Source organism: Heterocephalus glaber, unplaced genomic scaffold, assembly GCF_053883595.1.
Source record: "Heterocephalus glaber isolate CG9 unplaced genomic scaffold, H.glaber_assembly_v1.0 deba00000937, whole genome shotgun sequence".
NCBI classification, from domain to species: Eukaryota; Metazoa; Chordata; class Mammalia; order Rodentia; family Bathyergidae; genus Heterocephalus; species Heterocephalus glaber.
Genome location: NW_028258173.1, coordinates 14,237,512 through 14,252,583, shown reverse-complemented (window position 1 = coordinate 14,252,583; position 15,072 = coordinate 14,237,512). Strand labels below are relative to the sequence as shown.

General features: G+C 36.9%; 1 protein-coding gene across 1 annotated transcript; it reads left to right on the top strand.

Moving 5' to 3' along the window:
* The first annotated feature begins 429 nt into the window (after positions 1-429).
* Apoh (apolipoprotein H) lies at positions 430-14,618 on the top strand. Its single transcript, XM_004870265.4, has 8 exons — positions 430-586; positions 1,109-1,285; positions 4,140-4,236; positions 5,491-5,567; positions 7,410-7,598; positions 10,065-10,244; positions 13,037-13,234; positions 14,477-14,618. The coding sequence occupies exons 1-8, from the start codon at positions 523-525 to the stop codon at positions 14,530-14,532; spliced, it is 1,038 nt and encodes a 345-aa protein (XP_004870322.2). The 5' UTR covers positions 430-522; the 3' UTR covers positions 14,533-14,618.
* The last annotated feature ends 454 nt before the right edge of the window (positions 14,619-15,072 follow it).

Genomic DNA, 15,072 nt, shown 5'->3' with positions numbered 1-15,072 from the left:
TAAGGTGGTAGGTACCTCTTTAAAGATAGTCTTTAGAATTATATAATTTGGAATTGTAGCACCATTTTGGAACTGTAGAAAAGGAAGCACAGAGAGTAAGTGACTGCCCTGAGTTTATATAATAAGGGTGTGGGTAAAACATGGGCTTCAATCTTCTGGTGATCCAAGTACAACATACACACAGCAAAAGATAGAGAGTGAGAAGTCAGCTGATCCAGCGATTATCAGGCTTCTGTGGAATGTAGTAATGAACCGTTTTGTGCCATTAAGAAAAATGTCATCCATCGAAGAAGATGAAAAGAAGAAACACCTAGCAGATTTCACAATAGACTCACACAAGTGGAGTAAATGATTAAAGAATGTACGTCTCAAAGTTCCTTTCAATTATGACATTTTATCTTCTATTTACAAAGATAAAAGTACACTCAAAAAGTGGTTTAATGTTTAAGCACTTTGATATTAGCAACTTTCTTTTTGAGCAGAGGAAAACCAACCCGGAGGGGCCAGTGTGAATCATTCACAATGACTTCTCCAGTGCTTGTCTTGCTCTCAGGTTTTCTCTGCCATGTTGCTATTGCAGGACAGAGTAAGTAATTTTTGCTTTTGAAAAATAATTAATATAGCCAACCCCCTAGTATATGTCAGAAATCAATAGTGATAACTTTAAATTCAGGGTGGATACTGGACAGATTGAATTGATGCTCTTTTTAAAAATTTTTATTTTATTGGTACATTTTAGGTATACAACATAATGACATTCATCATTGGAAATTTGCACTTTTACATAGTCTCTCTTGGTTCTTATTTTTCCCCCTTCCCCTGCCCTCCCTTCAACCCCTGATACTTGTTTTTTAATATTGTCATGCCTGTAGCTCCTCCGTAAGATTTTTGGCCAATTTAAGCCTCAGTATGTTGACTTGTAATATGGGAATAATAGTAGTAGTACTACTTCAAACGGTTGTTGAGGGAATTAGATGAAATACTGCATATGAAATATTTGTTGTGGATTTTGATTTGTTATACTTATTATTGGTAGCAATAAATACTTTTCATTTATGGATTTAAAATTGTGAATAGAGATTTCTTAACTACCTGCTTTCTATTTCAGCTTGTCCCCAGCCAGATGATGTGCCATTTTCCACGGTTACTCCATTAAAAACATCCTATGACCCTGGGGAGCAGATAGTGTACTTCTGCAAGCCAGGCTATTTGTCCCAGGGAGGGATGAGAAGGTTGACCTGTCCTTTCACAGGAATCTGGCCCTTAAATACTCTGAAATGTACACGTAAGTCACTGCCTTCTCTCATATTCTCTCCCCGAAACTGGGTTCTGAATATTTTGAGAGGCATAACGTACCCTGCCATGATCAGGGTGCAGAGGTCTAGCAGGGCTGCACCATGGAGGACTGTGGAGGGACAGGGGTTGTGGGAGGTACTCCATGGGAGAGGAGAGTAGAGGCAATAGGTGTACTTAGACTTCTCTAAGAAGAAAGCCTGAGCTAAGGGAGGTTAAAAAAAGGAGCTCTGGGGCCGGGGATTTAGCTCAGTGGTTCTGGCGGCTGCCTCGCAACCACAAGGTCCTGAGTTCGATTCCCGGTACAAAAAAATTTTATATATATATATATATATGCTAAAAGACAAGTAGAAAGACTCTGAAACATAAAACTGACACCAAAAAGGCTCTTGAACAAACAAAACTTGGGGAATTATCCTATCTTCAGACTTTATTTCAAAATGAAAGAAGATTTAATAGTTACTGAATAAAATGAATATGAATTTCAGCTAAATTATGCACTTTATATATTTACACTAAAATATAAATATATATTTAATAATATAAATTATATAACTCGTTATAATTTTATTGTAAATGGTTTCTTTTATTTATTCCTGAGAACATACCTTACTTTTCTTTTTCTGGTTTTTTTTTTTTAAGTTTTTTTTGTTATCAGGGATCGAACTAGGGTCCTTGAGCTTGCGAGGGAGGCGGCGAAACCACTGAGCTAAATCCCCGGCCATAATGGCCTTACTTTTCAAAGACAAATGTTAAAAGGGATCTCATCTTATTAAAAAGCTTTTGCACAGGGGCCGGGGATTTAGCTCAGTGGTTTCGCCGCCTGCTGCACAAACTCAAGTACCCAAGTTTGATCCCCGGTACCAAAAAAAAAAAAAAAAAAAGGTTTTGCACAGCAAAAGAAATCACCAACAAATTGAAAAGACAATTCAACGAGTGGGAAAAAATTTCAGTCAGATGTTCTTCAGACAGAGGACTAATATCTACAACATACAAAGAATTGAAAAAAAATCAGACCCCCCCAAATTTAGAGACTCAATCCAAAAATGGTCATCTAAAATGAATAGTCACTTCTCAGATGAAGAAGTACAAACAGCAAATAAATATATGAAAAAATGTTCAACACACTAGTCACTCGAGAGATGCAAATTAAAACAACACTGAGATATCATTGCACTCCAGAAAAAAATGGCTAATATCAAGAAATCAACCAAAAACAATCAACCAAAAAATGTTGGTAGGGCCGTTGGGAGAAAGGAACCCTTCTCCACTGTTGGTGGGAGTGCAGACTGGTGCAACCACTGTGGAAATCAGTGTAGAGATTCCTCAAAAAACTGGGATTAGAAATCCCATTTGACCCAGCTATTTCTCTTCTGGTTATCTTCCTAAAAGAATTAAAAGCATCATACCACAGCAATATATGCACACCGGTGTTTATAGCAACACAGTTTGTAATAGCTAAATCTTGTAAACAACCCAAATGCCCATCAACCAATGAATGAATAAAAAAGACACGGTTTTTCTGTGTAATGATGTATTACTTAGCCATAAAGAAGGATAAACTTGAGACATTTGTAGATAAATGGATGCACCTTTAGCCCATACTCTTAAGTGAAGTAAATCAAACATATGTGTAAATATCTCATTGCCTCTCTGGTGTGAGAAACTGAAGGTGTAAATAAGGACAAAAAGGTATTATAGATATTGTGAAATAGGAAGAAACTGTTCAAAATAATACCAAGCATCAGATACTTTGTCAATAATTAAAATGTTTTATACAAAAAAGGTATAGTTTTCTTAGAAGATGAGCTCAGAGATAGATTAGCAATTGAAAGTATATTCTTTTAAGATCATGATACACAGTATACTTACCATTGTTATTCTCTAATTATTTTGTTATGAAATTTTATTTTTTCAAGAAGTGTTTTTATATTTTCTTTATTAATATCTACTTCTATTACATTAAAATAAATTAAAAAGATTTAAAAAGTCAAATGTTAAGTAATCAACTACTGTATTTATGACAATCATATGCAAAGGTTAAGCAGTAAAATAGCTATATGGAGCTATTTGAGCTCTAATTATTTTGACCACATAGACATGACCATTGTCATAACTATATGTGCTCATGCAAGTGATTCTAGTATGTTTTTTTATTAAGAAAATCGAAACTGTTAATCCAAGGCCTCACTCATGCTAACCACGTGCTCTACCACTGAGTTCTAAATGTAATTTTTAAGCTCCTAAATATAATTCTTAATTTAAAAAAAACACTGAAGCAGTTGGGCATGGTGGTGCATACCTGTAGTCCCAACACTCAGGAGGCTGAGGCAGGAGGATCACTGTGAGCTCAAGGATAGCATGAACTGGAAAGGGAGACCCTGTCTCAAAAAAAAAAATCAGTGAAACATCATTATGGTTCATTATTTTGCTTTAAATCAGTACCTCTGGAATATGAACAATTTTACTTTCCATGTGTAAATTTTTGCATCATTGCATAAAGTATGCACAATTTTATATTTTTCTATTTTCAGCAACTTAACATAAAAATTTACTGTCTTTATAGTTTTCACAATTCATATTTCATTGGCTGCTTAGTAGTTCAACTGTTGACTGATTAAAATGCAGTCCCCTGAGAGGGAATATTTAGACTGTCCAAATTCTGTTATTAGCAGCACCAGTGTCTTGAACACCTTGGTGCCTATATCATTTACCTTATTTTAAATGTCTTTTTTAGAATAGCTACTAGGTTATTGGATCAAAGGATGGAAATGAGTTTATATATATATTTATTTTAATGGAAAGTTCTACAAATAGAAAATTACCTTTTTCTCTTTGAATCACAGCCAGAGTGTGTCCTTTTGCTGGAATCTTAGACAATGGAGCTGTACGCTACACAACTTTTGAATATCCCAACACGATCAGTTTTGCTTGTAACTCTGGGTAAGGAATTTCATGAGACTAAGGAGCCGACAGACAGTATAATTCTGTGGCCTTAAACTAAACATCAAGACTTGTCCATATTATATTTCTAGGCTTTAGGTTTGTCTTGCTAAATACAAATCATATATTCTACAATGGTGTTGAAGGTGGGGTAAGGAGTGTAGAAAATAACAACTAATATAATTGAAATCTGCATTTCATCTCATTTTTCTGCTCCAGATTATCTACTTATCTGAGGAGGTACATTGAAATGATTGAAACTGAATGATAATTCATTATATTCTCTGGGTGATATCTTGAGATAAGGTTAAATATATTGGACTAAGGCTTGTATTTTAATTATGAGGCTGATGTTAACCAACCTGGTAGTCTCCAGAATTCTATAGAGAACCATGAGTGTGATGATGTAGAACATACTTCTCTTAATACTTGCTTAATGCAGCCCAACATCCCCAGGAAGAAAGCTTTTATGGTTAGTCATATAACTCATCTGCCTAAGGAGAAAAAAGCCACTGTGACATTGTCATAGCACGTTGGCTGTACACTGGACCACAACTTTATCAAGGATTCTTGTTTGGGATTGGAAACTAAGAAACACTATATGTGAGAAAGAAAAACAGTTCTCTCTTCAGAAACATCAGTTTACTGGTAGATATGATGACAAATGACCTTTAATAAATTGGCTTCAATGACATAATGTTACATTTTCTTTTGTTTGTGTGTGTTACATTTTCATTGGAAATAGACTTCATTTTTTGTTTTTACACATCTGTGTCAGTAGGCACTAAGATCATTAGAGTAGAGGTAACTCAGTTTGAGTCACTTCTGTCACCCTGAAAGAGACGGTTCTTTGCTGTATGTAAGAAGCAGCTAACTTGGTTAACTGGTTTGAAATGAAGGATTTAGGGGTACAGCTCTTACACTCACCAGCTGTAGAAACCTCCAATGGAAACCTGGGGCATTAGCTGGGGCACTCTCTAGGTCCTAAGATGAGTGTTAGGATCCTCAGGAAAATAGCACCCTAAGATGGGAAAGTAGTCAATAGTATTGCTAGGTGTGGTGGAACTCTGTTACTGGGCAACTGAGGTGGGAGGATGCTTGAGCTCAGGAGTTTGAGGCCATGGGGCGGGGCTGCAGCTCAGTGGGAGAGCTCATGCTTAGCAGGCACAAGCCCTGGGGTTCAATCCCCAGTACATTTGCACCACCGACAATTGTTTATTTTACAGGTTGATAGATGAAATTTTTCTTTTGCAGATATTATCTGAATGGAACTAATTCAGCTCAGTGCACTGAGGAAGGAAAATGGAGCCCAGAGCTTCCTGTCTGTGCTCGTGAGTCTATTGGTCCCTCCTTTGGGTAGGATGGCCAGTTGGTCTGTCTAGAACTCTTTTGGGTTTAGCATGGACAGTCCTACATTCCAGAAACCCCTCAGTCCTGACTCAATAAAATGGTTGACCACGCTTATGGGGAACATCCATTCTAATATTGTCCTGCTTTGGAAGATGGAACAACCCACACTGGAGTGGCAGAGGGAAACATTTTACTCCTGAATGCATTTTTTTATCTTCCACCTGGTGGAGCCAGTAATTGTTGGGTTAACTTCAAAGCTCCTACAATGTTTTGGCAAAGGCTTGGATATGTGTGGCATTGGTCTCTCAGAGGCTGCTACTGCTTGACCAGGAGACCAGCAAACAATAAGGTTAAACCTCTTCCTTACACTCTGGATCCTCATTCATTCATTCATTCATTCACATCTTGAATAAGTGTGAATTGCGAATCGAGGATATGCCAGATTGTGCTCTCAGCACTGTTACAGGTCAGAGGTGACACCTCTTTCCAAGAGAGTGAGACAAATAATATAACATAAAAAACCAAGCAACCAACAAAAACAAAAATAATATTTACAGTAAGCTAAAAGCCTATCTAAGCACCTTACACCTAAGAGCTTACTGAGATTCCTCCAAAAGTTACTGATGGCTTGTTCTGGTTATGCTCACCTTCTGAACAGCCAGGGGCAGTTCTGGGCTTTGCTTCTCTAGGGAGGGTATTTTCATATTTTCTGACTTGTGATTTACATAAGTCCAATTTTGGCCAGAAGACCTAAGCATCAGAATAATAGCTATGGTTCTTCAGGTTTTCAGGGAGATCTGTCCTAGAAAAAACAAGTGAAAATAAAGCAGTTCCATATGAATCCCAATTCAACAAACACTCACTGACAAAAGAAAAAAGTTTTTTAATGATAAATTGAGTTTTTCACTCAGCAGAAGAAATCCTTATGGTTCCTATAGTTTCCCTTCTTAAGCAGCTTTATACCAAATGTGTAAAGTCACTTTTTCTTTTTAATTGCAAATAGAAAAGGCACCTTAGCTTCAATCTAATCTGAATGAGCACTTCTCTTACATTAATGTATACATGAATCTCCTAGGCACCCTGTTAAAGTGTAGATTCTGAGTTACACATCTAGGGTAGGGTTAAAGTTTCTGCATTTGTAACATGGTCCTCAGCAACAGGCTGGTGGGCCATGGATCATACTTTGAAAAGCAAGGATTGAGAGAATTCAAGTTAAGTCATGGTTTGGACTGCCCTATCCTTTATGTTAGTACTATGACTTTCCCTGTACTTGCTGATACTCCATATTGGTCCGGGCTGGGTGATGGGCCACTCCTATGTCTCTGGGTGATTGAAGCTACATATATAAGCCCTGTACATGCAGAATTCAAAAGCAGGAGATATTTAACAGATTGAACCAACAAACTGAACTACCAATGGAACTTGGGTGTCACAGACAACTTGGTACTAAGTGCTGTCCCTAGCCATTATTTCAGGATGGTCCTTCAGCAATGTCCTCCACAAATTCTGTCTCCAGAAACATCTTCCAAGGTAGCATTTAGAACAAAAATTTTATGGAAATCTAACCAAGTTGTTGTAAAAGGCAAATTTGCAGTGGCAAGACTTAATTTTTTCCTTCGTTTTAGTCTTTGTAATCGGTTGGAACATCTAATTTGTGTAGCACATTTTCTTATTTCACTTCTATAATTGACTGTTTTTACCCTGTTGTTGGATCAAATTTTGCAATTTTCTCGTTTGCTTTTTGGACCTTTTTTTTTTCTGGAAAGAGTATATTTTAAAACCACACCTATTCTAATAGAAATGATAGTTCTTTCTTTTTCTAGCCATAACCTGCCCTCCACCACCAGTACCTAAATTTGCAACACTCAGAATATATAAGCCATCAGCTAGAAACAACTCCCTCTACCGGGATAGAGCAGTCTTTAAATGTTTGCCACATCATGCGATGTTTGGAAATGATACAATTGCCTGCACAGCCCATGGGAATTGGACTGAATTACCAGAATGCAGGGGTAAGTGAATGAGATAGCAAAACAATTATGGGAATGTGGAATCCCATTTTGTAAAACTGTTAGAAAATTTTAACTATCCTGCGGTACTTCAATTACCTCATTCAACAAATGTTTGAGTATCTACCATATACCAGGCAGTGTGCTAGGGATTGGGGATATCAACTGAATCAAATCTGCTTCTGACCCAAAGCTAATTAAATATCTTGCAATTTACTGTTTGGAGCTGCCTGGGGGAAGGCTCCAAGAAGCAGTGGTCCTTGAAATGGGCCTTGGAGGAGGAGTGGAGAATGAAGGCCAGGCGTGCCACATAGGGGCACAGCTAATGCCAAGTCAGAGAGGCATGAAAGGACAGGGTATATCCATAGAGAGCTGACTGCTTTTGTGAGGTTGGTGAAGAGAAGCCTGGATTAGGAAATGAAGATTAAAAACTGAGTTGCTGTCCAATTGTTATGTCCATGCAATCTTTATGTAAATTTTAAAATTGCAGAAACACTTCATTTTCTTTTAAAAAGTATGAAAATTCTTCTCCCTTTAACTTGATCTGTCACCACTATCTTTGAATTTGTCAGCCACACAACAAATAGATAAATTATAGAATGGATCATGTATGCAAGGAGTTAGTCTGAGGGCTATTAACTTCTCCAGCTGTAGATATTATGGGTATGTACCCAGTGATTCAAAACATAAGTAAATTTTAGCACAGGAGAATAACCAGTAACAATAACTAACACCACGGTGGCCCAGCCACTGGCTTCCTGCTATGTACATGTCATCTCTCTTAATTCTCCCAAATCTTAAGCAGTAGGATGTTTTTACTTTTGTTTCAACACTTCATCCGAATATAGGTGTTAACAATGTGGACATTATCTCTCTCTTTCTCCATAGACAAATCCTTCATTTTCCCTGAATCATCTGAAAATGAATTGTATAGATCAGTTACCCATAAGCATGCCAGGATGAATAAACAAAGAACAAGGACATTCTAAACTGTCACTGTTCCCAAGCCATTTAGCATATTTTGAATTATTAACAATAATAGTATAAATAAAAATAAAATATATGCAATCAATAAAAATTAAAAATTTACTTCAGATTCAGTTTTCCAATTGATCCAAAAGTATTCTTTACACGTGTTTTGTTTTATGCAAGATCTAATTAAGAATCACACCTTCCATTTAGTTATCAAGTTTCTTTAGTTGTTTTTTTTTTTTTTTTGGTATTGGGGATCGAACTCGGGACCTTGTGCTTGCGAGGCAGGCAGCAGAACCACTGAGCTAAATCCCCAGCCCTCACTGCCTCTTTTGTTATCTTCCATTGACATTTTTTGAAGAGCATAGGCTATTGGCTTATAGAATATTCCATAATCTGAATTTGTTTGGGTATCTGCCCATGATTAGATTCAAGCTAAATATTTTCATCAAGAATACTTCTGTAACATCAGGAAGCACATAGTATTAGTTGGTCCCTCAATGTTCATGCTTAGTGCGATCCCTTGGTCAAGCAGACTGTGCCAGATAACCTTTTGGTTAAGGCACCCTTTTTCTTTGGAATCAGTAAGCAACCTGTGGGTGATACTTTGAGACTATTGGCACATGTGAATATCTGATCTCTAGCAGGCATTTTAGAATTCATTGATAATCCTTAGCTCTATCAAATATAACAGTGGTGGTTGAAAAATGGTTACTTTCTCTTTTTCCTTTTACATTTATTAGCTGGCTAACCTCTATAGAAAGGAACTTTCTGCAAGGTCCTGAGTTTGATCCCCGGTACAAAAAAAAGAAGGAACTTTCCCTACATCCATTATATTTTTAACAGTGTTATAGTGCTTTTTTATTCACTGCGTGACAGAGCCAAAATTGAGCCTAACAGTCAGCTTTTGGAGTCTGTAATCTTAGCTACCTCATCAAATTACTATCCAAGAATACCGTACTCCTAGCTGTAGCCTTGTGTGCTTGCACTGAAGTCACTAGAACTATTGGTCACTTGTTTTCTTGCACCTAGGTCACTGTTTTTCTCACATTTCATGTTGCCTTCATGCATTGTCTGAAGACAAGAATAACTTAATATTGGCTTAATATTTCAAAACCAAATAATGGTATGCTAAATATGCATGAGGGGTACAGTCTTTGTGTTTTAATTTCATAGTATGTTGATTGAAGAAAAGATTTTCCCCTCTGCTTTCAAACTCATCATCTTAGACTATGTGGAAAATTGCAATAAATAATAAATAAATTTGCAATAAGTAAGTTATAATTATATGTGAAAACCCAAAGAACTTAGTAGAATATCATTACTTTCAAACTGTTATTGTTTCTTGTTTTAAAAACCCAGTCCTATAAATATGAGAATGAGGACATAATTCAGCACAAAGTACCTAGAAATTGCATTTTAGTCACTGAAACACCCAGAATAGTGTTGACCCAACCCTATTTATTACTAATACGTCTTATTTAATAAACTTTTTAGAAGTAAAATGCCCATTCCCATCAAGACCAGAAAATGGATTTGTAAACTATCCTGCAAAACAAGTTCTTCTTTATAAGGATAAAGCCACATATGGTTGCCATGATACATATAACCTGGATGGCCCGGAAGAAGTTGAATGTAACAAACTGGGAAATTGGTCTGCCCAGCCAAGTTGCAAAGGTATGGAAACTGGGGTGAAATCTTACAAGGTTTCTGAATTTATTTAGTGAATCATCTCTACCCAACATTTTCTTGTTTTATTCATTTTCTATTCATTGCTTGACTTACTGCATAACTACTGGTATGTGGAAGACTTTAGGACTCATGTGTACATGGCGAAGCCTCATGCTTAGGAAGCTTGCTTGAGATTCAGCTGTAGGAAATAAACAGATTCTTTATAAGCCTTAATAACATGGTGCACAATACTTGAGGCTTCCTAACTTTGTTTTTAAATCTTTGCCCATGAGCATACATTTTTGCTCTGTCTAGTCAAGGTTCTTGTTGCAAAAGCCAGTCACCTATTCAAGCTAGCTAAAGGAAATGAGAGCTTGTTTATCAAAAGGACATATGCAGATGAGGAAATAAAATGAAACGGATACTTCTGAAGACTGAAACTGAAAGTCAGGAACTATTGCTACTCTTCCCATATCTCAATGTGTTCTCCCATATCTGTATCTCTCTTCTTACTTGATTTAGGTTTGACTCTATACCAGGACTTCTCAGCTAAAGGATTTGCTATCAGCTGGCATCTTTTCCCTAAGATCCTGGGTGCTCCTGAGTCAGGGGTCTCTTCTTGATCCAGTCAGTGTCATGTTTATGCAAAGAATAGCAATGTACCACTGTCTCTCTGCTCAAGCTTCTGTGGGCTAGACAGTTTAAAAAAAGAAAAACTTGGGCAAATCCGGCAAAATGAGGGATGACTAGCGTCTTAGGCTGGAATCCCCTAGAAGGCAAGTCTGAGACAAGCATTGAAGTGCAATTGATTTATTGTCTCAGAATGTGTAGCAAGAGACATGGGTGCTCCAACTTTACTGTGTATCTGAATCCCCTAGAAGCCTTCTTTAAACAGTCTTCTGGGCTCTACCCTCAGAGTTTTTGATTCTGTAGATCTGGAATGGCTCCTGGGAATTTGCATTTGAACCTAATTCCCAGGTGATATGAATGTTGCAATGTTTTAAACAAGGATGTGGTCTCAACTACCATAAGGCTTCACTTTCATCCTACTAGTAGTTCTGGAGCAGTAATTCTCTCCAAGAGTTGATCCCAGCAAGAGACAAGGTGATCTGCTTGTATCCCTTTACCAGTCCGTCATTAGCTGTGGGTTGCTCCCTTGCCTGGTTCTGGCAGTGAAGGTTGGGGCTTCCACCTTCAAATGAGCTGGTGCATCCACACAAAAACTTACAGGAACAAATTTCATTTTCACTGAAGCTGAGAATGTGATGTTTCTGCTCTGACCTTGTGCGGTTGCTGTAGGGAAAGAAAAGGCCACTTTAGGGCCAGGGATTTAGCTCAGTAGTTCCAGGCACCTGCCTTGCAAGCGCAAGGTCCTGAGTTCAATCCCTGGTCCCCCCCCCCCATAAAAGGCCACTTCAGAATGAGTAATAGTTCTGGTGATAAAGAACAGCTATTAGCAATCACATTGACATTACTCACTGTGTACATTTTCAGAATCCTCTTGTCTTGCTTAGTTTGCTTTAGATATACTCATCTACTGCCTCAAAAGTTATATTCTAAAGCTGGGCATGGTGGCACATTCATGTAATCCAAGGTACTTGGGAGGCTGAGCCAAAAGGAGTGCAAGTTCAAGGTTAGGCTGGGAAAGTTAGTGGAATTCTGTCTCAAAATAAGAAAAAAGGCTGGGAATGTAACTCAATGGTAGTGTGTTTACCTACTGTATTTTCCCCCAAATAAGACTGACTCTTACTAATTTTTGCTCCAAAATATGCAATAGGGCTTATTTTCAGGGAATGCTTTATTTTTTATATTCAACAATCTACATTTATCCATATATAACAATCTACATTTCTTCATGTACAAAAATCTACATTTTTTCAAATATAGACATGTCATCTTTTTCTGGAACATTGTCATGATTCTCTAAAACCCAAGTTCTGGCCTGAATTTCTTGTGATTCCATTTCCTGTAGAACCATTGTCTCCAATCTCTTATGTCCAGCAATAAAGCTCCCCTTAAGCAAGCACCTCTTGTCCAGGTAGTCTGCTCATAGGGCACTGGCAACACAACACATTTTATCCCTTGAATTCTTCACCCAAGTCATGACCTCTTGCAGATGAGGCTTCACACAGGTTCCATTAAATCAAGTGTTAATTGAAGACTTACAAGACAGGCGTGGCAACAAAAATGATGGCAGTTAAGAATGATGGTTCATACAAAGCAATGAAAACTTTTGGGCACCAAAATTTAGAAAATGTTTACTTCACATAAGTGCTTGAAATATGTCCATTACAACACATGTTGTATTGGATTATGAAGATTCATATTAGGCAAAACCACATCCTTTCATTATAAGATGTGCACATTATTTGTGCATTGTGTCCATACTTCAATTGGTTATTCGGCAATAAGTCTCAAGTTCATCAGTTTACACAGATGTTTATCTCTTGTCAAAAGGTGCCCACTTGGATATTTGCAAGTACTTAATTATAATTTTATTATCACTTATCTTAAGTATTAATGTCAATAATATTATTTTTTCTATTTAACTATATATTAATATTATTTTATAATTCAATATTTCTGTGATGTGTTGCTACTAATGCATCCATCTGGCTGACAGTCTTAACTGGGGCTTATTTTCTGGTTAGGTCTTATTTTTGGGGACACATGATAGCATGCACAATGGCCCATTACCAAAAAACAAAAAGCAAACAAAAAGCACCCCCCCCCCATATTCTATTTAAGAAAGATTCACTGGACTCTTAAGACTTGACCACAGATATTCTCTTTTTCAGCGTCTTGTAAATTATCTGTTAAAAAAGCCACTGTGCTATACCAAGGAGAGAGAGTAAAGCTCCAGGAAAGATTTAAGAATGGAATGCTACATGGTGACAAAGTGTCTTTCTTCTGCAAAAATAAGGAAAAGAAGTGTAGCTACACAGAGGAGGCTCAGTGTGTAGATGGCACCATTGAAATCCCCAAATGTTTCAAGGGTAAGTGAACCCTGGAATGTCCAGTGAGGACTTCCACTTGCTCCTCACCACAATCAGCACTTTTATTGTATAATGACTGTATTTGGCCACTGGAGTTTTAAAAAGAGGGCTAACAGGGAGCAACAATCAGTCAAAGCAAGGTTAGCTAACATCAACATTTTCCTTCCCTATTTTTTTTTTTCCTTAAAACTCAGGGTTGTGGTTTCACTCAATGAATGTCAAGGTGAATTATACCATCTTGTTTACTTCTGAGTTAAGCTTGAATAATAATACTGAATCTAATACTGAACAACTTTTTGTCTAAAATTATAAAGAATTTATGGTTGTAGTAATTGTTTATAGGTCTCTTAACATTTTTTTATCTTCCTTCATCAATGCCTCATCTGAAAACTATTCTTTAAAGTATTCAATACAGCAAATTATTTTAGGGAAGATGATATATTTATGTGAGGTTAAAGAGAATATAATGGCTACCATTTAGAACTAAACATGAGCCTTTTTGGGTTTAGGCTGTAGGTATCTTTGTTGGTAGGAAGGAGGAACTAGCTGAAGCTATTATTGGCTCTAGGTTTAAAAACCTTCCAAGAATGATGACAAAACTACGTTGGCAGCAGAGAGAGGACAGTTGAGTGTAGATAGAGCTAAGAAGAGATATATCTGAGAAGTGACCTGCTAGAGGAGGAAAAAGAAATAACTGATAAATAATACCCACTTCATAGGATTGGTTTGATTATTAGAAACATTACACATGATGTGAAATAAGTTCTCAATCAATAACATTATTAGCATTATAACTACAAATACTTAGAAGTGCACTGAATAAATTGTTATTGTCCAAAAGGTAGCAGAACCCTGGTGAGATGTTAAATACTAAAATTGACAAAGGACAATAAGTTCATACAAATCAGTAGAAAAATACTAGAAAAGGGTTTTTAAAAAATCAGAACTTTGTTAATATATATTTTAGTCTCCTCTTTCTTATGGTCTTCAGGGAGTTGCAGCAGTTGGTACACTCGAGGATAAATAAAGAGCTGATAACTTTTTATTAAATCTTGAGTGTCAGAGTTCATAAAACTTTCTATTTTCTCTCTTGGAGAGAAGTGCCTTGTCAGCGTTTATGCCATCTCCCATCACTTAAACCACACATTAAATCGTTTCATTCATATAATTAAGTTTGTTATATCTAACACATTTGAGAAGTGATTGTATCTCTTAGAATGTATATGTTTTTTCTCCCAACAGAACACAGTTCTTTGGCTTTCTGGAAAACGGATGCTTGGGACATAATGCCATGCTGAAGTCATTTTCTAAACTGAATTGCACCCTTTTATCTGTGTGTTCCAAGGAACCTAGGGGAAGTGAAAAAATAAATTTGTTGAATTTATTAGCTCACCCATTTCAGCATCACTCACCATGGGAGCTCACTTTTAGTTACGTTATTTGATTGAGACACCCATCATACTTGGAATACCATCATTTCATGGTGTGGAGAGTGGAAACAGCTATCTGGGTAACACAGTATGTACCTGCTTACTCCCACTCTCAAACATTTTCACAAAAAACACCTACAACACAATTTTTTTTTTATAGACTGGTTCACAGACTCCCCCTCCAATCAGCATTCTGTTTACTTATTACAAAAAAGTGCTGTGTCCCAGAATTTCTGAGGACAGCCCAGATATCAGCACTCATGACAATTCTTAGATAATTTTTATGCTGTGTCAAGTTTAAAAAGCATCATCATGAAGAAAGAAGCATGGATTTCCAAGTCAATAGAACTGGATCAGAATTCTTGGTGTTGGGTTTATATAATGCCCTCAGAATAATTTTTTCCACTA